At 56.1% G+C, this 21,724-nt stretch overlaps 2 protein-coding genes across 5 annotated transcripts; one reads left to right on the top strand and one right to left on the bottom strand.

The window, feature by feature from the left end:
- Window positions 1-736: 736 nt before the first annotated feature.
- EGLN2 (egl-9 family hypoxia inducible factor 2) lies at window positions 737-9,723 on the top strand. Of its 4 annotated transcripts, none has more exons than XM_032172849.2 (6): window positions 737-819; window positions 1,886-2,962; window positions 7,832-7,951; window positions 8,421-8,557; window positions 8,767-8,834; window positions 9,099-9,723. In XM_032172849.2, the coding sequence occupies exons 2-6, from the start codon at window positions 2,120-2,122 to the stop codon at window positions 9,152-9,154; spliced, it is 1,224 nt and encodes a 407-aa protein (XP_032028740.1). In that variant the 5' UTR covers window positions 737-819; window positions 1,886-2,119; the 3' UTR covers window positions 9,155-9,723. The 4 variants fall into 4 exon arrangements, with proteins under 4 accessions (XP_032028740.1, XP_058282913.1, XP_058282914.1 ...); XM_058426930.1 differs by lacking the exon at window positions 737-819 and adding an exon at window positions 1,068-1,184; XM_058426931.1 differs by lacking the exon at window positions 737-819 and adding an exon at window positions 1,074-1,252.
- Window positions 9,388-11,106, bottom strand: LOC116480660 (cytochrome P450 2F2-like). Its single transcript, XM_058426176.1, has 3 exons — window positions 10,739-11,106; window positions 9,712-10,215; window positions 9,388-9,522 (listed from the first exon to the last, which is right to left on the bottom strand). The coding sequence occupies exons 1-3, from the start codon at window positions 11,072-11,074 to the stop codon at window positions 9,388-9,390; spliced, it is 975 nt and encodes a 324-aa protein (XP_058282159.1). The 5' UTR covers window positions 11,075-11,106.
- Between the last annotated feature and the right edge of the window lie 10,618 nt (window positions 11,107-21,724).

The following is a 21,724-nucleotide window of genomic DNA, read 5'->3' as shown; positions in this document are numbered from 1 at the left end:
CCGGCCTCCGTGGATTTTTTTTTGTTTTGTTTCATTTTTTAATTTTGTGTAAAGATAAGGTCTCACTCTGTTGCCCAGACTTACCCTGGTTCTTTATTCTGATTCCCACAATTGCCCCGAGGGGGCAAGGCGGAGCGAGTCTTGAAAATACACATTTGCACATCCCTTCTAGTCCGCGTTCCCTTTTCTCAAGGGCGTCCCGCACTTTTTTGCCTCCGTTATAAAAGACACTTATGTAAATTACTTACTGACGTGCGAATTTACATACATTTCCCAACTAACTGCGCAGCCATTTCTCCGTCTCTCACCCCCGTTCTTGAGCGGCGAGAAGGAGGAGGAGCTGACCATGTAAATGAAGTCACGCGCACCGCGCTGCCGAACACGGTGCCCCGCGCTGGGCGGGAGCGGGGAGTGGGCCTGTCCATGTAAATCACATAATTTGCGTGCCCCGCCCCGCCGACGCCACTTGATTCCAACATGCAAGAAACGCCCCCTCCCAGACCCGGCTCCTCACGCTGCGTTCCCCCTCCCGCGCAAAGGGGGCGGGGCGGAGGATGCAAATGGACCTCGTGTCAGCCACGGACCCCTGTTTCCTTTCTCCTGGGCTTGGGGGTTGTCCCGAACTTCCTCGCCCCGCTCAGCCCCGCCCCGCGCGGCTCGGGCCTGCGCAGGCGCCGTCCCCTCCGCGGGGGCGCGGTCACGTGCCCACCGGGCGAGGTGGGGCGGGGCGTCGCGCGCGGTGGGGGCGGGGTATGGCGCGCTGTGCGGCGCAGGGCGGCTGGCACAAACGGCGGCGCCGGGGCCGGAGGAAAAAGCTCGGTGAGGAGGTCGCCGGGCGAGAAGGGAGCGGGAGGAGACTAAGCCGGAGCCGGGGCGCCGGCGCGAACCGGGCGGGTTGTGGGGGCGCGCGCCGGGGCGACCCCGGGAATGGGGATGTGGGTGCGGCGCGGAGGAGGGGACGCGCGCCGGTTACGTTGGGTGCCGGCAGTTGGGGGGGTTGGGGTGGGGGCGGGGAGCGCGCGCCGGGCGGAGGCCGAGGGGAGGGGGAGGGGAGGGGGTCCGAGCGGCCCCTAGGCTCTACCCCTGTCGCCTACTGCGACAGAAGGGGCTTCAGGGCCTGCCCCGGGTTGGGGGCGTTGGGGTGCCCTGGAGGGGGGCACCTTTATCTCTCGTCCTGTCTCTGGGTGCGTGCACCCTCCACCGTCCTTCCCTCTGTCGCCGCGGACCCTCTCCCCGAGGGCCCCTCCCGTCGGTCAGACTCGGGACCTCCCTTCCGTCTGGGCGTTTGTCCGCCCCCGGCCGGCTTCCTCCCGTCGGGCTCGGGTCGACCCCACAGCCCCGCTCCGTCCTGGGCCCTCCCTCCCGGTTTCCCTCCGGTCTGTTTTTCTGTCTCTGGGCCCTTCGTTCTCTTTGTCTTTGGACTCCCCAGTTTCCTCTGTCTTTTGACCCCCCCGTCCCCACCCTGACTCTCTCTAGATCCCCCACATTTCTCTGTGTTTTTCTGGAACGCCGAGGCAGATCCCTCCTATTTTCCAAACCCCCTCCTTTCCCACCCCGCCACACCACCCTTTTCTACTCCAGCCCTCCTTCCTCTCTGTCTTTGGTTACCGCGTCCAACAACCTGCACCACAGTCCTCTGTCTTAGGGTCATCTACCCAGCCTCTGGCCTCCAGCCTCTCCCTATCACTGCCTCTTATCTGTCAGCGGACTCCCGCACCTCCAGATTCTCAGGGTCCTCTCCCCGACTAGGCCTCAGGTTTTGGAGGGCCTCTATAGTCAAGTCTGTCCCGGTCGTCTTCCCCACTCCTGCCAATACCATCCCCGCTTTCCCCTGCCTGCCCGTCTCTAGTTTCTCTCACATCCCTTTTTTTTTTCCTTTCTCCAGCCACCCTGAAGGGTCCCTTCCCAAGCCCTTAGGGACGGCAGAGGACTTGGGGACCAGCAAGCAACCCCCAGGGCACGAGAAGAGCTCTTGCTGTCTGCCCTGCCTCACCCTGCCCCACGCCAGGCCCGGTGGCCCCCAGCTGCATCAAGTGGAGGCGGAGGAGGAGGCGGAGGAGGGTGGCACCATGGGCCCGGGCGGTGCCCTCCATGCCCGGGGGATGAAGACACTGCTGCCATGGACAGCCCGTGCCAGCCGCAGCCCCTAAGTCAGGCTCTCCCTCAGTTACCAGGGTCTTCGTCAGAGCCCTTGGAGCCTGAGCCTGGCCGGGCCAGGATGGGAGTGGAGAGTTACCTGCCCTGTCCCCTGCTCCCCTCTTACCACTGTCCGGGAGTGCCTAGTGAGGCCTCGGCGGGGAGTGGGACTCCCAGAGCCACAGCCACCTCTACCACTGCCAGCCCCCTTCGGGACGGTTTTGGCGGGCAGGATGGTGGTGAGCTACGGCCGCTGCAGAGTGAAGGCGCTGCAGCGCTGGTCACCAAGGGGTGCCAGCGATTGGCAGCCCAGGGCGCCCGGCCTGAGGCCCCCAAACGGAAATGGGCCGAGGATGGTGGGGATGCCCCTTCACCCAGCAAGCGGCCCTGGGCCAGGCAAGAGAACCAGGAGGCAGAGCGGGAGGGTGGCATGAGCTGCGGCTGCAGCAGTGGCAGTGGTGAGGCCAGTGCTGGGCTGATGGAGGAGGCGCTGCCCTCTGCGCCCGAGCGCCTTGCCCTGGACTATATCGTGCCCTGCATGCGGTACTACGGCATCTGCGTCAAGGACAGCTTCCTGGGGGCAGCACTGGGCGGCCGCGTGCTGGCCGAGGTGGAGGCCCTCAAACGGGGTGGGCGCCTGCGAGACGGGCAGCTAGTGAGCCAGCGGGCGATCCCGCCGCGCAGTATCCGTGGGGACCAGATTGCCTGGGTGGAAGGCCATGAACCAGGCTGCCGAAGCATTGGTGCTCTCATGGCCCACGTGGACGCCGTCATCCGCCACTGCGCAGGGCGGCTGGGCAGCTATGTCATCAACGGGCGCACCAAGGTAAGGCTAGGTAGGGGCCTCTTTGGAGGGGCTTTGCAGCACCCCGGTTTGCAGCATTCAGTGCTCTGAGCACAGTGGGTTTGGAGACAGGCTACTGGGAGGTCACAGAATGTTTAGGCAGTTCAGTGGAGTGGGTATGCTCACTTGTGGAGACTTGGGGAGGTCTTTGTCCTCCCCACGGGCCTTAATGTGTGCACCTAATAAGCTAGGAGTTTGTTCTGGAGCCACAGTGGTTCTTGACTTTGCCAGGAACCCTCTTGAAGAAACTCATGAGAGCTGCTGACATTCACAGCGTGGGCCTTGGTGGGGTTCATGGCCTCCTGGTGTCAGTTTGTGGCCCCAGACCAAGCACGGGGATGTAGATAGGCACACAGTTCACCTGGCCGCCCTCTGTTGTTGTTTGTCCCTGTCCACATCCTTCCCTGTGCTCCTGTCGTCCATCCCTGCCTTGCTGGCCCGTGTTTCTAGTCCATCCATCCTGTCTCCCAGGCAGGAGAAGCAGAAGCGGGAGGGTGGCTGTGATAAGTGAGCCCTGGGCTGAGGGAAGGAAAGGGGTGCTGCCCGCTGGGCCGAGTTCCTGGCCCTGGACTGCATTGTGCCCTGGGTCCCTACTGTGGCATCTGCATCGAGGACAGTCTCCTGGGGGTGGTACTGGGTGGCTGCCTGCTGGCCCAGGTGGAGCTCATCCTCATGTCTCCCACCCTTCCCTGTCCCAGTCCCTGCCCTCCATTCCCCCGTCCTGTGTGTCACTTCCTCCCGACCCATGTCTCTTCCCTCTGCCTTTATGTGTTTGTTCTTAGTCCCTTTTTCTTTTTGCTTTAGAACAATAGTTCTTAATTGTATTTTGGAGCCTGGGTCTTTTTGAGAATCTGTCAGAGGCCACAGATCCTCTCTTAAGACAAATGCTCATTTGCTTGGAGTTTCCGGGCAGTTGTCAAGGCCTCATGGCCTCCAGCTGCCTGTTCAGGAACCTGGGGTCAGAAGCCCAGCACAGGACAGTGGTCCACAGGGCCTTTCCGGCCTGCTGACAGGATCATTGTCTTCATAGGTGGTGTGGCGGCCTGGCCTTGAGTCCAAGGCTTGGTGTCCTTTGGACAAGGCCCTGTGGGGAGTGCCCAATGCTCAACACAGCGATGCCTGGCTGGCTGATGGCACGGGCTGTGTTGTGCCCTGCAGGCATGAGGCTGAGCTCCTGATGTCCCCTGCCTCCTCTTGCAGATCCCATCTTGGGTTCTGCCTCTGTGTGGCTTTCCTCTCAGGCTGGAGCTGGCTCAGGGACCAGGGATCCCCCGGGGCCAAGGCCTGTTTCCTCCCCACCCCAGCTGGAACTTGTTCTACTTCCCTCTCCCTCCCGTTACTTGATAGCTGAGCCAGAGCCGGCCCCTCCCTGGGCTTGGCTCTTGTGCGGGCGGGATCAGTGGCCTCCCTGGCTCAGCATCTTCACCCCAGGTTGGCTGTCGTCCTCGTCAGGGGGAGACCAGAAGGGCTGAGTGGCCCAGATGGGACACTGCTCTGAGCCTCAGTTTGCTGATCCACAGAATACGAAAACCAGGTTACATCCCTGGCGAGTCTGGCAGTTTGGGGAGGGGAGAGTAGGAGGAGAAGATCTCTTGTCTTTTGGTGCCTCTGCTGCCCACCTTCTACGTGGCTGGGGACAGGGCCTCAGCGAGGACTGGGGAAGGGGAGTGTTTGGATTTTTTTAGCCCTAGGTGACCTTGATTGTTCTAGGGAGGTAAGGACAGGCCAGGCTGGACTGAGAACATAGGGGAGGAGCCCTCCCCTCCCCAGTGAGACAGCAACTCCAGGCTTTCCCGCTTTTAGAAGGCCCCATCTGGACTCTCTCCTGTACTCCAGAGTAAGGCTGTGGGGTGCTCAGGTGGGCTGCAGCAGTTGCCGTGGGGACATGGATCACCAGTGTGGCTAGAGCCAGTGGGAACCTGCTTCTTAGTCGTTCTGAGTGGAGCTCCTGTGTCCTCTTCCCTTCCCCCAACTCCCTGGTTGGGGACAGGTGCTCGGTTGACCTGTAGGTGGGAGAGAGTTGACTCCCACTGGCAGCAAGGGCTACCAGAGGGGACCCCAGGGAGAGTCCAGCTTGCTTGGTTTGCTCCTTGAAGAGCAGCTTGGAGGTGGGACAGTCACAGGCTTCTGACTGGGGTGTGTGTGTAGTGGGGGTGGGGCTCTTGGCAGGCACATTGTCACCAATAGCCTTTAAGTCTTTGGTCTCCTGGCCCTGGTCCCACCTGCCCCTCCCCTAGGTGGGAGGGGTGGAGAGCAAGTTTCCTGAGGCCTTCCCCTGTGAGGGCAGGAAGTAGATACTTTCCTTGGGGCCAGAGGATGCTTTCACCCCCAAGGTGTGTATATGTGGGGGAAGGGTGGGGCCCTAAACAGCAGGTTCCTGTTTCTGTGTGAGTCCTGTGTGCTTGGTGGGAGGCACTGTGTGAGAATGTACAGGGCAGGAGGGAACATAGCAGGGCTGGGGTGCAGAGGAGGCCCAGAGCAGTGCACTCAGTCAGCAGGTACTGCACTGGGCACTGAGGAGACCAACCTGGCCCCAGGGGCTTCCCTGTGGCTGCCTTCCAGGTCAGTACTAGGTAAACAGGTGCCTGTGCTGATGCCATGTTGCTAGGAGTGGAATGGACAATCAGCCAGAGTACTCAAGGTGACCTTTGGCCTCTGAATCCTGAATAACAAAGAGAGTCAGAGGGAAGAGTATCCCAGGCCAGTGCAGAGGCCTTGTGGTGGCAATGAGCTCAGCCTGTTGAGGCATGGAGCAGAGTGATGGGAGTGGCACATGAGGTTGGGGGCCTTTGAGGCTGTGGTTGGGAATTTGTATTTTCTTGGGATGGAGTGAAGATGTGGAGAGGAGGGGCTCTGGCTGTTGTGTGGGGATGAATTTTGGGAAGAGGGTGCAGCACTGGACCCTTTCCCTGCCACCCATCCACGTGCATCATCAGTGTAATCTCTGATTGGATTCCTAACCGGGGAGGCCTTGCCCATCTCTAGTCAGTAACTCACTGTTTCCAAGCCTCCTGGGCCATGGCCAAATTCTTCTCCCAGTGAGGTGGTTGCTCAGAGTGCTGACCCATCCACAGGGAGTGAGCAATGCAAAGAAGGTGCCCCCTCCTGAACCTTGAAGTGTAGTGGTTGGGGTTTTCCCTGGGGGCCTTCTCACTAATTGTACTCTGATGCTGCCAGAGAGAAGGTTGTCAGCTTCCCACTGCTAGGTGGCCGTAGATGGTGGCAGCCCTCTCTTTCCAGGGCAAGGTCTGGTGGATGAGGTGCACATGGTTAATGCAGAGCAGCTTAACATCCACCACAGAGGGTGAGCCCTGGGATAATGTGTTTGGAGGCATCCTCGGGAGGGTGAGGATTGAAGCAGCCCAGCCTGCCGTGGCGTGCGTGCTTGGCAAGCATCCTGTTGTGGCAGCAGCCACTGATGTTTGATCATGAATGTTTACCTTGGGACTGTCTTGCTGGGCCGGGCCCATAGGTGTAGCTGAGCATTCGTGGGGAGTGGATGCCAGCAGAGTTGTACCAGGGCAGAGAGGTCAAGACAGATGGTCTGGGCTGGGGAGAAGTTGAAGGGTCCTTGTGCCAGTCCTCCCCTTTTTGTCTGCTACCTCATCTTGCCACTGCAGTGACTTTGGGCAGAGGGTGGGACAGGGACCTTTTAAAATTTTTAAATGGCATTTCAGCCTGTGCTCCAGTTCTCCATGTGGCAGGCACTGTGCTGGCTGTCTTCCCAGACACTTGTTATCTTGTTCACTTGTTCCACAACAACCTGTGAAATAGCCGTGAGCTCCATTGGATCCATGGATGAGGAACCTGAGACCAGGAAGTCACCTGCCTGATGCCACAGCTCATGTGGCAGCACTGAGACTTGAACCAGGGAATTGGGTCTGCAGAGGTGGCTGGGCCATTTCCTTTACCTCTCAGCCACCTTTCTGCCACCTCCCTGATGACAAACATCCCGGGGCCCTGGCCGCAGCATGGTAGGGCTGGGTCAGGGGAGTGGCAACTGTCAGGCAGAGGAAAGAACCCTGTAGACAGAGAAACCAAGCTCTGGAATGAGTCCTGTTAGATCTCGGGGGATGGGGGTCCAGAACCTTCCAAGTTATGTTCTCAGAGGGATTAATTGCTACCGCTGTAAACAGCGGTGTTTATTACCCCTGCTGTACACATCAGGCAGTTGAGGCCCATTCAAGTGTTGGAAGTGGCTAGGGTTACCCAGCAAATTATCCTTGGAGTTGGAATTAGGTCTTTCTATTCAGATTGTAGGTTTTGGCTCCTGTTCGGATGTCTATGGGACAGATAATTTAGTGGGGATTCTTTGTAGTCCAGGGCAGCAGTTCTTAACATTGCTGCATGGTAGAATTACCTGGGAACCTTTGCCAATTTCAGGCCCTTCCTTAGGCCAGGTACATCAGAACCTCAGAGCTCCCCAGGGGGTTCCACTCCACAGCCAAGGGTAAGAATTCCTGGTCTAGGGCTGTGAGGCCACCTCGTTGCACACCTGAAAATGTTTAAATTGGTATTACTCTACTGAAATGGCTGAGGTGGGGTTTGGGGTATCTTGAAACAAATCAAACTCTCTGTTACTAATTGAGCCCTAGCTGGGTGCCAGGCCCCAGGTATGTGTGTTGGGAGGGAGTGGGCTCTTGAGGCCCAGAAGCTGAGGTTTCTGATGGACTTGGGGATGGGATTTTGGCTGAAAAAGAAAGTCTTTGGGGCAGAAGCTTGGAACCCTTGACCCAAGGAGTCAAGGGGAAGATGGGGCAAGGAGGGGTGGGAAAATAGGTAATTCATGGCTGCTTCTCTAAGATGTGCCTGCCTAGCCCCAGTAAACCTACCTCCCTCCATCCCTGCCAGGCCATGGTGGCGTGTTACCCAGGCAACGGGCTCGGGTACGTAAGGCACGTTGACAATCCCCACGGCGATGGGCGCTGCATCACCTGTATCTATTACCTGAATCAGAACTGGGACGTTAAGGTAGGGGTGAGGGTTAGGGTGAGGGTGGCGCTGGGGCTGGGGCTGGGGCCGGGGCGGGGGTGGTGTGCATCCACTCCATTTTCTACTCTCAGCCGAGATTCTGGCATTCTCCTGTTCCTCTTCTCAACACACAGCAGGAGGTGCGGTCTGCCGGCTCTTCCTGGGAAATGGCACCTCCTCCTCTCTAGCTGACTGTGTGGTGGAAACTCCCCTCTTTCCGGGAATGATGCTGTCTGCCCAGCCCCACCCGGCCTTGTAATGAACATTTTCCCCCTTTTCCTGTCTTTAGTAGCTTCCTGCCCATCTCCATGGTGATGCAGACTCTGGGTTGTCATTCATTTTGAGAGCCCAAGGGGTGGGAGGGGGTGATGCGGGCAGACGCTGCGCCCCCTAGTGGGCTCCCGGGGCGCCGTGGGAGGCAGCGGCTCCTGGCCGGACCAGCGAGCTTCATCCTCTGGCCTGCCCCCAGGTGCATGGCGGCCTGCTGCAGATCTTCCCTGAGGGCCGGCCCGTGGTAGCCAACATCGAGCCACTCTTTGACCGGTTGCTCATTTTCTGGTCTGACCGGCGGAACCCCCACGAGGTGAAGCCAGCCTATGCCACCAGGTATGACCTGTACTTCTGGAGACGCACCCAGGTGCTCCCCCCGTGACAATGTCCTGTCAGAGCCTCAGAGTGACTAGGGAGCGACGAAGTACTGAGAGGGGGCCTAGGTGGGAGCAGAACCGGGTGGCTCAAAAGGATGGCCACCTAGCATGTGTGGATATGGTAGCTGGAATTGCAGAAAACTGATGTCCAACCACCCTGGTCCCCAGGTACGCCATCACTGTCTGGTATTTTGATGCCAAGGAGCGGGCAGCAGCCAAAGACAAGTATCAGCTAGGTACCTGCTTCCCTCCCTCCAGTCCTTCCTATTCCGTGGGACCTGTTGGGCCTGATGCCACCCCATCCCCCTCATCAGCCTCTTGTTAAATCCCACCACTCATTTTTCTTCATCTCTGCCCACCTTCCTTAGACAGCCCACTCTCCTGGTACCCCAACAGGAGCCCCATTTCTTCCTGGTCCTCTCCCCATCTCCCCAGGTTTCCCTGGGCTTTTTTGTCCTTCTCCTGATGACTGACTGTCTCCTGTCCTCTCTCACCCCCAGCATCAGGACAGAAAGGAGTCCAAGTACCTGTATCACAGCCGCCTACGCCCACCTAGTGGCCAGTCCCAGAGCCACATGGCAGACAGCTTGCCCTGACTTCAGGAGAGCCCTGGGCCTGTGCTGGCTGCTGCTTCCCTGCCACCGCTGCTGCTTCTGACTTTGCCTCTGTCCTGCCTGGCGTGGAGGGCTCTGTCTGTTGCTGAGGACCAAGGAGGAGAAGAGACCTTTGCTGCGCCATGATGGGGGCTGGGGTTGTGACCTGGACAGGGGGCAGCCTTGGAGGCCACCGTTACCAACTGAAGCTGGGGGCCTGGGTCCTACCCTGTCTGGTCATGACCCCAGTAGGTGTGGAGAGCTGGGAGGAGGCATTGCCACTTCCCACCAGGATGCAGGACTTGGGGTTGAGGTGAGTCATGGCCTCTTGCTGGCAATGGGGTGGGAGGAGTACCCCCAAGTCCTCTCACTCCTCCAGCCTGGAATGTGAAGTGACTCCCCAACGCCTTTGGCCATGGCAGGCACCTTTTGGACTGGGCTGCCACTGCTTGGGCAGACTAAAAGGTGCCAGGAGGAGCATGGGTGTGGAAGTCCTGTCAGCCAAGAAATAAAAGTTTACCTCAGAGCTGCACACATCTGACTCCATCTGCAATTTAGGACCTTTATCGACCAAGGAGGGTATGGAGGTTTGAGGGCCAGTGAGCCCACCATAGTGGAGCCTGACCTCAGCAGGCCACTGGCTGGAGCTGGAAGGCTGGGGGGACACTGCCCAGGCCAGTGCACTGCAGGTGAGGTTGATGGTGCCAGGGTTTACCACAGGGAGCAGGCAGAACCTCTGTAGGGTGGCCGTAAGGAATAGGAAGATATCTGAGTGGGCCAGGCCTGCGCCCAGGCACATCTGCTTTGCCGGGTACACAGGTGCATAGTGAGCACCATGCACCCCAGAGCCAGTCCAGGCTGGTCCCCTTCCTCCTCTGCCCGCACCTGAGGCAAAGGGCATGAAAGCATCATTGCCCTGGAACTTGCCCTTGTCCAGGAAGTTGGTAGGGTTGAAGCAGTCTGGGTCCTTGAATTGAGTGGGGTCCCGGTGCGCAGTCACAAGCAGGGGAATCACAAAAGTGCCCTGGGGGTACATGCAATTTGGGTTATCTGCGGGCTTGGTGAGCACGTGCGCCTCCTCCATCCAAGACACTTTTTAAAAGCCCAAGGGAATAGGCTGGGTGAGTAGCTCACACCTGTAATCCCAGCACTCTGGGAGGCCGAGGATGGATCACTTGAGGTCAGAAGTTCGAGACCAGCCTGGCCAACATGGCGAAACCCGTCTCTACTAAAAATACAAAAGTTAGCCAGGCGTGGTGTTGGGTACCTGTAATACCAGGTACTCAGGAGGCTGAGGCAGGAGAATCGCTTGAACCCAGGAGGTGGAGGTTGCAGTGAGCTGAGATCATGCCACTGCACTCCAGCCTGGGCAGCAGAGCCAGGCTCCATCTCAAAAAACAACAAAAAAAAGCTGAAGGGAAGGCAGAGCTGCCTTGCTCCAGGGGTAACTGATTGTGTTTCAGTCTGCACAGTGCACACCTGCCGATTCTGGCTGATCTCGGAATACGCTCATGCACCCTCACGGTATCCCCAGACTCAGTAGGCACCTTTGGGCAGACAGTGGCCGTGCAGGTGGGTGTCAAGGGTGAGCATGCGCGGCAGCCCCAGGGGCACCACGCTGATGAAGCGCTGGATCTCGAGCAGCACTGCGTTGGTGTAGGGCAGGCACGCGATTGTCCAGGCTTGGGGCGGGCCTCCACCCTAACACGGGTCAGCTCCTGCACCTTGGCTCGGGCTGGGGGAGGCTGTGAGCTGCGCACTTCCAGGACCCTCCAGGCATCCCCAAACCGCAGCCTCCCATTCTGGGTCTCTCCGGCTTGCAGACCTGCCACCTCTGGGTACTTAAGCAGAATGAGGAGCCCATAGCACGGGGTGGTGCCCATGGTTTCGATGACGCCAAAAAAAAAAAAAAAATGCGTCGTCATTACCAACGTCTCCTCCTGGAAATGGCTCTCCGGGTCCTGCTGTTACTGTGGGCAGAGGAGATGCACTGCCGCGTGCCAGGCACCTGTTGGTGGGCGGCAGGGATAGAGTTTAGAGAGCTGGGACCCATGCCTTACCCATCTGGTCAATCGATGAGATCGCGGGGCTCCACCGGCTGCCGCATCTGCCGGTGTCGTTGGATTTGCTCAGAGATGAAGACCCGCAGCTCCGAAAAGTTTTGGAAGATCGGTGGTGCGGGTCCGGGAGCCAGTCCATGAGAGACGGAGCAAGTGTACATCTGGAGAGACAGGGTCTGTCTCAACATGGGCCCTGCACAAGGCCACTAGGCCTTAGTTTCGCTACAGGGAGATTGGACCAGGACTTTGATATTGGAGGTTCTGGAACTCTTCCAGGAATCTAACTGTCCCATTCTAATGATCCATTGTAGGTAGGTCTGTGTACTCGGGATTTGGCATAAGGCTGGACGCACAAGGGAGAGATTGTGGCCGGCCCTCTCACCTCGCCCCATCTGGAACTCATGATGCGGAAGTTTGTCACTGAAGAGGTTCAGGAGCCTCAGGAACTCCGGGTCCCCATAGCCATAGCGGTTCCCGAAGACAAGAACAGATAACACTGGATACAGCATTATCCAGTAGCTGCACGGGGTCAAACGGGGCTCCTGGGGGTAGGAACAGGACGGTGGTCATAACGCGTGGTCCTGCCCCAGCCAGCCCCATGGGCTTACTGGCTTTCTTCCATCCAAATACCTTCCCGTGGCCCCATCTTGGCAGTGCAAGGGCCACTCCCACACCAGGCCCTTCCGCCCTCCCGGCCAGGCTGAAGCAATGGTGGCTTGAAATTCGTCTAGTAGACCAGCTGCCTCCTCCAGGACGCGCGCCTCGATGGTCCGCGTATCCAACCTGAACTTCTTAAGCGCTCCAAGTGCAAAATTGCGCAGTGTCCACCAGCGCGGCCGGTTAGAAAACAAGATTCCTGTGGTGGGGACGGGAAAGGAGGCGGGCCCGGGAGCCGGCCACGCCCTATCCAGGAAGCGCCGGGTCACTGGCTATACCCCTTTCGGGGCCTCCGACTTCTGCGGCCGGCTTCGTTCGCTTTGCTTTTTTACCAGACCTCCAAGTGCCCTATCCACACATTGGCCCCACCTTTGCTGGGCTCGATCCCTGACCTAGGCTGGCTCTCGGGCTTTGAGTCTTAGGCTCTTCTCTCCTGTTGGCTGCAGGATGAACCTCCGTTCGAACCTTACGCTTTAGCGCCGCCCCGCCCTCTCTCGGCCGTTTGCACCTCATTAGATGGAGTCTATTAGGCCCCACCCCATTTGCCCGCCTCTACCATTTACCGGCCCAGCCTGCAGCGTCCGGGCCGGCACGTCCAGCGCCCGGGCCTCACCGTTTCCGCGTGTGAAGCGTTCGAAGATTGCCATGGACCGGCGGCCGGAGAAGGCATCCGCCTGTAGCACTAACGCGTCCCGCAGCGCTGCGTAGCCGCACAGCACCACTGCAGGGCGCGGGCCCAGCTGCACTGTGAACACCCGGCCCCAGCGGCCGGAGAGCTACGGGGAGCCGGTGCTCAGCGGGTGCCCATCGGGTTCCTCATCGGAGCCATTGCCCCCAGCTCCCTCTTCCTTCGGACCCAGGAGTCCTCGTCTCAGACCCTCATTCCTCAGGCTCAGGAATTCAGATCCCCAGCTGCTTCCTCCCTGAGATCCAGGAATCCAGGGCCCCACTTCCTTCTTCCCTTGGGACCTAGAAGCCTAGCTTCCCAGCCTACTGCAACCTCAGAGTCGTCACCTGGGCCCTCAGTACCCAGCCTCCCCATCTTGAACCAGAACAGACCCTTTGCTCCCCTCTTCCCACAGCCTGATTTCCTGCTCTGGGCTCCTTCGTTACGACCCAGTATCCCCGCCCCAAGCTCTCCACTCCCTATTCTCCTTTCCTAGTACTCAGCAGGCCGGAGCACTCATCCTTCCTGTCCTTCCTCAGGATGATAGCTGTCTTCATTCAGGAGGAGTTCTAGTCCCCAGCCCCACCTCCACGAATCCAGAATTCCATTCCCCCATTCCTGTCGGGAATGGAGTGCGCGGTCCAGGCCTCCAGACTGCAGCTGCAAGTTCCTCAGCAATGGGAGCGGCCTGGGCCGGGGAGGTAGGGACCCCCGCATCTGACCGCGGCATCCACCCTACCCCCGCCACGCCAGCGCCAGCGCCAGCACCAGAAGCCACAACAGCAGCGCTGCGATACCCGCGATCATCATGCCTGCAATTCTCCACGCCTGCACCCCTTCACCTCTATTTGATTTCCAAGGGGTCTTAGGGGTGGAGCGGGACGGAGACCCGATGTGGGAGGAGTGGACGTCCCCGGGCTGCTCATTCCGTGGATTCCCCAACCCGACGTCTCCACCCTGCCCCCAGCCCTAGTGGAACTGTGCCCTGGCTCCCCCTGGCTTTTTTTGAGGCCTGCCTCAGCCTGCCCTACTTAGCAACTTTCGTGCACCACCATTTTCATGTCAACACACCTGGCCAACAGGTGCACCCTCCTGAGCCCCTAGCACCTTTGAGTCCAATTTACTTGGCCTGTAGGTGTGTATTCCTCAATCTCCGGGCCACCTCTGGCCCCCTGAACGCTGTACCCTGTACCTGATTCCTAAATACACACCGACTCTCAAATACACTACTTCTTCTTCTTCTTTTTTTTTTTCTTCTTCTTAAGAGTTTTGCTCTTGTTGCCCAGGCTGGAGTGCAGCAGTGGGATCTCGGCTCACTGCAACCTCCATCTCCCAGGTTCAAGATTCTCCTGTTTCAGCCTCCTGAGTAGCTGGGATTACAGGCATGCACCACCAGGCCTGGCTAATTTTTGTATTTTTAGTAGAGACGGAGTTTCACCATGTTGGCCAGGCAGATCCCAAACTCCTGACGTCAGGTGATCCGCCTGCCTCGGCCTCCCGAGGTGTTGGGACTACAGGCCACTGCGCCTGGCTCAAATACACTTCTAAAGACACCTCTGGCACTCCTGTGCTCTGTGCCTGTGATTCCTAGGAGCTCACACTGAGCCCTTGTCACTTCCATTGCTCTTGGGACCCTGTGTGCTACGCTTGTTCCCCAGATCTGCCTTCAATTTCCCTGGCTTCTGGGTGTCCATCAGTCTGGCACTTCTCCGCCTCTCCTTAGTTCTTCAGGGTGCCTTTCTGCATGTTGACCACCTTGTATCTCCATATTATGTCTTGCCCTGAATCTACCATCTCTGTTCCCAAGGCATTGGCTCCCAGATGCCCCCAAATGTTCTGTGCCCATGCTGCTGAACCCCCTGGTATCTAGTCCCCCAAGTCCCTGTCTGAGACCAGGCCATGACGACAGACAAACTTATCCCTTATTCTCTCATCTATCCCCCCACCCCTCATCCTAGGGCATGGGCTAGAGGGGGCAGACTCAGGTCTGGACGGGCCAGGGCTGGGGTGGTGGGAGCAGTGAGGTTGGGGCTGTATTTGGAACCGACTGTTCAGGAATGTGGTCCACCCTCCTGCCTGTCCCTGCTTGGTCAGATCCAGCCTTCCTCCAAGTGCCTGGCACAGGGCCCAGACCTGGGGAGACGGTGGGGGGACTGTGCAGAGCCTAGGACTGGCATTGCCTCTGGGAGGGTCTCTGTGTATCTTTGTTTCATCTCTCAGTCTCGCTTGCTCTCTCCCTCCCTCCCTCCCTCCTTCCTTTTTTCTTTTTTTTTTTTGAGCCAGAGTCTGGCTTCTGTCCCCCAGGCTGGAGTGTGGTGGTACGATCATGGCTCACTGCAGCCTCAACCTCCTGGGATCAAACAAGCCTCCCACCTCGGCCTCCCAAGTAGCTGGGACCATAGGTGCACACCACCACGTCCAGCCAATTTTTGTATTTTTTAAGAAGACAGGATCTCACTGTGTTGCCCAGACTGGTCTCCAACTCCTAGGCTCAAGCAATCTTTCTGCCTTGGTCTCCCAAAGTGCTGGGAGTATAGGTGTGAACCAGAGTGCGCAGCCTCCCTCACTCTCAGTCTCTGTGTTTCTGTGTTCATCTCTCTCTCTTCTCTTTCTGTCTCTTCCCATCTCTCTCTCTTTTCTGTCAGTCTCTGCCTCTGTTTATGTCTGTTTTCTGTCTCTCTTTTCAGTATGTCTGTGTCTTCCTCTCCCTGTATCTCCCCCAGTCTGTGCTTCCCTTAGTCTCAGCCTGGCACTTCTGTGCCTCTCCTTATTTCTTCAGGGTGCCTTTCTGCATGTTGACCCCCTTGTACCTCCATATTCTGCCCTCCCCTATCCTGGGTCTTCCTACCTGTCAGCCTTTCTGGAACCTGGTGACTGACAGGGGTTGTGGGGCAGGGCCCCTGCTCAGAGCTGCTGACTCCACTGACAGTGGGAGTGTGGTGGGGCGCAGTAAGCCGCATCCTCCCCCAGCCCTACCCCACCTGCTGTGACAGGCTTTAATGGATCCTCTTTATGATGGCCTCTGGTTTCTCCCCAGCTCCTGACTCTTCCTCCGTTTCGCTCGGGTGGGCTGTCCTCTGGAATGTCAGCTCTTCCAGAGCAGGGATTTTGTCTTGTTCTCTTCTGTATCCCAGTACTTAAAGTAGTGCTCAGCACAGCAGTAGGCACTTAGTAAATATTTGTTGAATGAATGCCCAGTGTTTCTTCCTCCCTACTTCTCTTCATTTTTTTTTATAGAGATGGGGTCTTGTTAGGTTGGCCAGGTTGAAGAGGTCTTCAACTCTTGGTCTCAAGCAGTCCTCCTGCCTCAGCCTCCTAAAGTGCTAGGATCACAGGCGTGAGCCACCATGCCCAGCCTCTTTCTTCCCTCCCCTCTCCTCTTTTCCCTTTCTTCTTTTCTTCCCTTTTCTTCTTCTTCTCTTCTTCCTCCTCCTCCTCTCCTCCTTCTTCTTCTTCTTCTTCTTTTCTTCTTCTCTTCTTCTCTTTTTCTTCTTCTTCTTCTTCTTCTTCTTCTTCTTCTTCTTCTTCTTCTTCTTCTTCTTCTTCTTCTTCTTCTTCTTCTTCTTCTTCTTCTTCTTCCTCTCCTTCTTCCTCTCCTTCTTCCTCTCCTCCTTCCTCTCCTCCTTCCTCTCCTTCTTCCCCTTCTCCTTCTTCCCCTTCTCCTTCTTCCCCTTCTCCTTCTCCCTCTTCTCCTTCTCCTTCCTCTCCTTCTCCTCCTTCTCCTTCTCCTCCTCCTCCTTCTCCTCCTTCTCCTTCTCCTCCTTCTCCTTCTCCTCCTTCTCCTTCTCCTCCTTCTCCTTCTCCTCCTCCTCCTCCTCCTCCTTCTTCTTCTTCTTCTTCCCTTCCATCCAGCCCAGGCTGGAGTGCACTGGCACCATCACAGCTCACTGCAGCCTTGACCACCTGGGCTCAAGTGATCCTCCCACCTGAGCCTCCCAAGTAGCTGGGACTAGAGGTGCGCGCCACCATGCCTAGCTAATTTTTAAAATATTTGTAGAGATCAGGGCTCATTATGTTGCCCAGGCTGGTCTCAAACTCCTGGGCTCAAGTGATCCTCCCGCCTTGGTGTTTCTATCTCTTTGTAATTAGACTGGATTTCTCTGTTTTCTCTTTCTTTTCCTCCCTTTTTCTCTCAGGTCTTTCTATCTCTCTTTATTTCTGTCCTCTTTATTTATCTTTGTTTTAGGGTCTCTTTGTCTTTCCTCTCTCTGGACATCACTGTCTTTCCCTTTTCTTAGTGGCTCTCTTTCTCCTCCCGGTCTCTGTTTTCCGGGATCTCTCTGCCATCCCTGTGTATCTCTCTGTCTCTTCCTCTTCCTCTCCATCTCTTCTCAGTGTCTTCACATGTTTTCTCCATCATCTCTCTCTGCCTGTCTTTCTCAGGCCCTCTGAGTCTCTCTGTCTCTCCCTCTCTCCCCCGACCTCTGTGTCCCTGGCTGGGTCCTGGGGCCGACTCTGGTCAGTCTGTGATGGGAACAGTGTGAGGATTAAAGAGCTCACATCTTAATCCCCATGTGGAGACCCCCTATAAGCCTCACACCAGTCAGCCCCATGCTCAGCAGAGCATGTCCCAGTTTCTGCATCGCCTTGGGGAGACCCTGTTCAGGGGTAAAGCCTCTCAGGCCACCTCCACTGATGGCTGAGGAGCCAGTTCCACTCTGCCTGAATCTGGCTCCATGTGCTTTGGGACGCCTGCGCAGCGAGAACAGCCACTGTCAGCAGGATGTTAGGGTATTAGGTCGGGTCCCAGGTTGGGAGGGTACATGCCTGGGGTTGCTATCCTCATCCCAAAGGGGAGAATTTCAGAGAATTTCAGTGAGAGGGTGGGAGGGCCGAGTGCAGTGGTTCATGCCTGTAATCCCAGCACTTTGGGAGGCTGAGGTGGGCAGATCACTTGAGGCCAGTAGTTCGAGACAAGCCTGGCCAACATAGTGAAACCCCATCTCTACTAAAAATGCAAAAATTAGCCGGGCATGGTGGTACATGCCTGTAATCCCAGCTACTCTAGGGAGGCTGAGGCACGAGAATCACTTGAGCGCTGAAGGTGGAGGTTGCAGTGAGCTGAGATCATGCCACTGCACTCCAGCCTGGGCAACAGAGTGAGACTCTGTCCCCGCTCCCCCCGCAAAAAAAAAAAAAAGGAAAAAAAAAGAAAAGCGGGGCTGGGGATTGAGGGAGAGAGCCTCAGTCCTCGGAACTCCCACTGTCATTGCTCATCTGTCTTTCTCTGGTCATTTCTCTGTTTCTTTCCATTCTCTCTCTCGATTCCCCCTACCTCCCATTTCTTAGTGTCTGTGTTTCTCTGCTTTTCTCTGTGTTTAAGGGTGTCTGCCTCTTTCTTGGTCTCTGACGTGTGAATTGAAAGGCAGTAGTCAGAAGTGCAGTGTCTGAGTAGGGCATATGGTGGTGTGCACAGGTTGTCCGGAACTTTGGGAGGCGAAGGCTGGAGGATCACTTGAGGCCAGGAGTTCGAGACTAGCCTGGGCAACATAGATTGCCTTTACAAAAAATAAAAATAAAAAAATTAGCGGCTGAGTGCAGTGGCTCACGCCTGTAATCCTAGCACTTTGGGAAGCTAAGGCAGGCAGATCACCTGAGGCCAAGAGTTTGAGACCAGCCTGGCCAACATGGTGAAACCCTGTCTCTACTAAAAATACAAAAAAAAGAAAAAATTAGCTGGGTGTGGTAGTGGGCACCTGTAATCCCAGCTGCTCGGGAGGCTGAGGCACGAAAATTGCTTGAACCCAGGAGGTAGAGATTGCAGTGAGCTGAGATCGAGCCTCTGCACTCCAGCCTGGGTGACAGAGCAAGACTGCCTCAAAAAATAACTCAAAAAATAAAAACAAAAGTAAATTAGCCAAGTGTGGTCGTGGTAGCCTGTAGTCCTAGCTACTCAGGAGGCTAAGGTGGGAGGATTGCTTGAGCCTAGGAGGTTGAAACTGCAGTGAGCTGTGATCATGCCATTGCATCCCAGCCTGAGAGACAGAGTGAGAGCTTGTCTCCAAAAAAAGGAAAAAAAAAAAGAAGAAGAAGAAGAAAAATAAGTGCAGTGTCTGTAGCCTCAGAGTCTGAATTTAGATCCCAGCTCTGCCTGTTTCTGTGTGATCTTGGGCAACTCACTTCACCTCTCTGAGCCTCAGTTTGCTCATCTGTAAAAATGTTATAATAATACTGCTTTGTGTCCAGGTGTGGTGGCTCATGCCTGTAATCCCAATGCTTTGGGGGGATGATGTGGGAGGATCGCTTTAAGCCAGGAGTTCAAGACCAGCCTAGGCAACACTGCAAGACCCTGTCTCTACTAAAGATTAAAAAAAAAAAAAAGCCAGGCACGGTGACTGTAGTCCCAGCTACTTGGTGGTCTGAAGCAGAAATAGGAGTATCAGTTGAACCCAGAAGTTCAAGGTTGCAGTAAGCCTTGAATTGTGCCACTGCACTCCAGCCTGGGCAACAGAGGGAGACCCTGCCTATAAAAGAAACAAACAGGTCAGGCGCGGTGGCCGGTGGCTCACGCCTCTAATTCCAGCACTTTGGGAGGCCGAGGTGGGCGGATCAGGCGGTCAAGAGATCGAGACCATCCTGGCTAACACAGTGAAATTCTGTCTCTACTAAAAATACAAAAAATTAGCCGGGCATGGTGGTGCACGCCTGTAGTCCCAGCTACTCAGGAGGCTGAGGCAGGAGAATCACTTGAACCAGGGAGGCGGAGGTTGCAGTGAGCCAAGATCACGCCACTGCACTCCAGCCTGGGTGACAGAGTGAGACTCTATCTCAAAAAAAAAGGAAAAAAAGAAACAAAAGTCCCCAAAACAAACCAGAGCAAAATAGGGAGATTTAAATGAGGCATTCAGAACAGTGTGCAAATAGGGAGTGTCATTTAGTGCCAGTGCTTGTTCCATCTTAGCTTCACTTTCCCCTGCTTCCATCTCTCTGCAGTGCCCTGCATCTCTTGCACATTCTCTCTGATATCTCTCTGCTGTTGTCTTCTTCTTGATGTCTCTCTGCCGTCTTCTTCTTTTTCTTTCTTACTTTTTTTTTTCTTGAGACAGGGTCTCACTCCTGTCTCCCAGGCGGGAATGCAGTGGCGCAATGATACCCCATTGCAGCCTTGACCTCCCAGGCTCAAGCAATCCTCCTGCCCCACTTTTTGACTTTTTGTAGAGTCAGGCCTCACTCTGTTGCCCAGGCTGGTCTTAAACTCCTGGGTTCAAGCGATGCTCCCGCCTCGGCCTCCCAAAGTGCTGGGATTACAGGTGTGAGCCACCTCGCCTGGTCCTGCTGTCTTTTTCTCTGTCTTGGTTTCTCTGCCTCTCTGGCTTCAGGTCCTCACCGCCTTTATCTTCCAGCCTGTCTCCAGGATACAATTTCTCCCACCCTAGTCACCCTAAAGGTGAGGGCAGAACTAGCCAGTGTCTCCATCTCTGCAGCCAGCTCCCTTCTCCCCATCCTAAATGACTGTCATCCTCCTTTTAATTCAGCCAAGACTGGTTTGAATCTATTACAAATGTATAAGAAATGATACAAAAAGGCCAGAAAGGGGCATGCCGTAGAACAAGCTCTGTGGGTACAAAAAGACATGCCACATCTGCCTCTGCCCTGCAGATGGGGTACAGATTGGAGGGATGGGGGATGGGCACGCGGCAGGCACAGCGTGCAGGGAAGAAAGCGTGACTGCCAGAGGGATGGGGGCAGACTGTGGACCAAGAAGGGGACGTAGCAACCCACATGGATGGGCCTCATCGCTCACAGGCGAATCTGGAAGGGTCGGGGTGTTCGCGCGGGCACATGCACAGCTGGAAAGGCCGCAGCAAACTGGCGAGACCTGAGCTGAGCGGGGTCAGGTCGATGTCCTCGGGCGCACCCAGCGGCTGCAGCGAGAAGCTCTGCAGGGCGGCGCTGAGGTACAGAAAGAGCTCCATGCACACCAGCGACCCGCCCAGGCACAGACAGCGCCCTGCAGGGGTGGCAGGGTGGGGAGCGGCCGTGAGATAAGATGAGGTTAGAGGCTGCAACCCCACATTCCCAGAGGAAAACATAAGAGGAAAGGAAGACAGCAGCTGGGGACGTCACAGATTCACCCATGTAAAGATCTGGGAAAGATGCTTTAAACTGGAGTGGAATGACCTGGGCTGCTTGGGTTCGAATCCCGGCCCTGTCACTACTAGTTTTGTGATCCTGGACAAACCACACATTCTGGGTACTTAAAATGGGGATATGAAGACTGGGGGCGCTGGCTTAGGCCTGTAATCCCAGCACTTTCGGAGGCCGAGGCAAGAGGATCTCTTGAGCCCAGGAGTTTGAGAGCAGCCTGGGCAACATAGCAAGATCCCATCTCTACAAAAACTTTTTTTAAAAATGTGCAAGGTGGCACATGCATGCAGTCCCAGCTGCTTGGGAGGCTGAGGCGAGGGGATCACTTGAGCCCAGGAGATCAAGGCTGCGGTGAGCCATGATTGTGCCACTGCCCTCCAGCCCGGATGACAGCAAGACCCTGTCTCAGAAAGAAAAATAAAAGGAGGGATAGTAATAGTGCCTCATGAGGCTGCTGTGAATGGTAAACACAGGGAAAGTAGTGAGGCTGTAAGTAGCTTGCCATGGGCCATGCACTACTGTAAGCATTACATCACAATTAATTCTAACAACTCCAAGAGGCAGGCCTTAGTATTATCTCCACTTTATAGATGTGGACATTGAGGTACAGAGAAGTGAAGTAACATACCCAAGGCAATACAGGTAGGGGGTGACAGATGGGATGCAAACCCTGCTGGAATCTGGGCTGCACATTCCCATCGGAAAACATAAGCTCTTAGCTGGGCTCTTGTAGAGGCAGCACTTGACGCACAGTAGGCAATATGGTAAGTTACCTATTATTATGCCAGTTTTTTTCTTTTCCTGCTACTGAGTACAGAGGGAAGTATTTTTCAGCAGGGTAAAGAGGAAAGCCAAAAAACAAAACAAAACAAAAAAAAAACCACCCCAGAACCACCTCAACTGCGCCACCCAGTGGAGAGGTAGACAATGATCACTCCCAAGTTCAATTATTTTTTTTTTTTCTTTTAAACATTTTATATATTTTTTATTTTTGGCTAGTCAGTATTTTTTATTTTAGAGAAAGGATCTCGCTCTGTTGTCCAGATGCAGTGGCATGATCA

Source organism: Hylobates moloch, unplaced genomic scaffold (assembly GCF_009828535.3).
Source record: "Hylobates moloch isolate HMO894 unplaced genomic scaffold, HMol_V3 SCAFFOLD_13, whole genome shotgun sequence".
NCBI classification, from domain to species: Eukaryota; Metazoa; Chordata; class Mammalia; order Primates; family Hylobatidae; genus Hylobates; species Hylobates moloch.
Note: the sequence above shows the minus strand (reverse complement) of the source record. Positions and strands in the feature narration are given on the sequence as shown.

Excerpts from the sequence above, each read along its gene's own strand:
- EGLN2 (XM_032172849.2), top strand. The coding sequence starts at position 2,120 with ATGGACAGCCCGTGCCAGCCGCAGCCCCTAAGTCAGGCTCTCCCTCAG. Across the intron at positions 7,952-8,420 it reads ATCAGAACTGGGACGTTAAG|GTGCATGGCGGCCTGCTGCA; the intron begins GTAGGGGTGAGG and ends GCCTGCCCCCAG. Across the intron at positions 8,558-8,766 it reads AAGCCAGCCTATGCCACCAG|GTACGCCATCACTGTCTGGT; the intron begins GTATGACCTGTA and ends CCTGGTCCCCAG.
- LOC116480660 (XM_058426176.1), bottom strand. The coding sequence starts at position 11,074 with ATGGGCACCACCCCGTGCTATGGGCTCCTCATTCTGCTTAAGTACCCA. Across the intron at positions 10,216-10,738 it reads CGGCCACTGTCTGCCCAAAG|GGCACTTTTGTGATTCCCCT; the intron begins GTGCCTACTGAG and ends ATGTACCCCCAG. Across the intron at positions 9,523-9,711 it reads CAGATGTGTGCAGCTCTGAG|CAAGAGGCCATGACTCACCT; the intron begins GTAAACTTTTAT and ends CCCCATTGCCAG.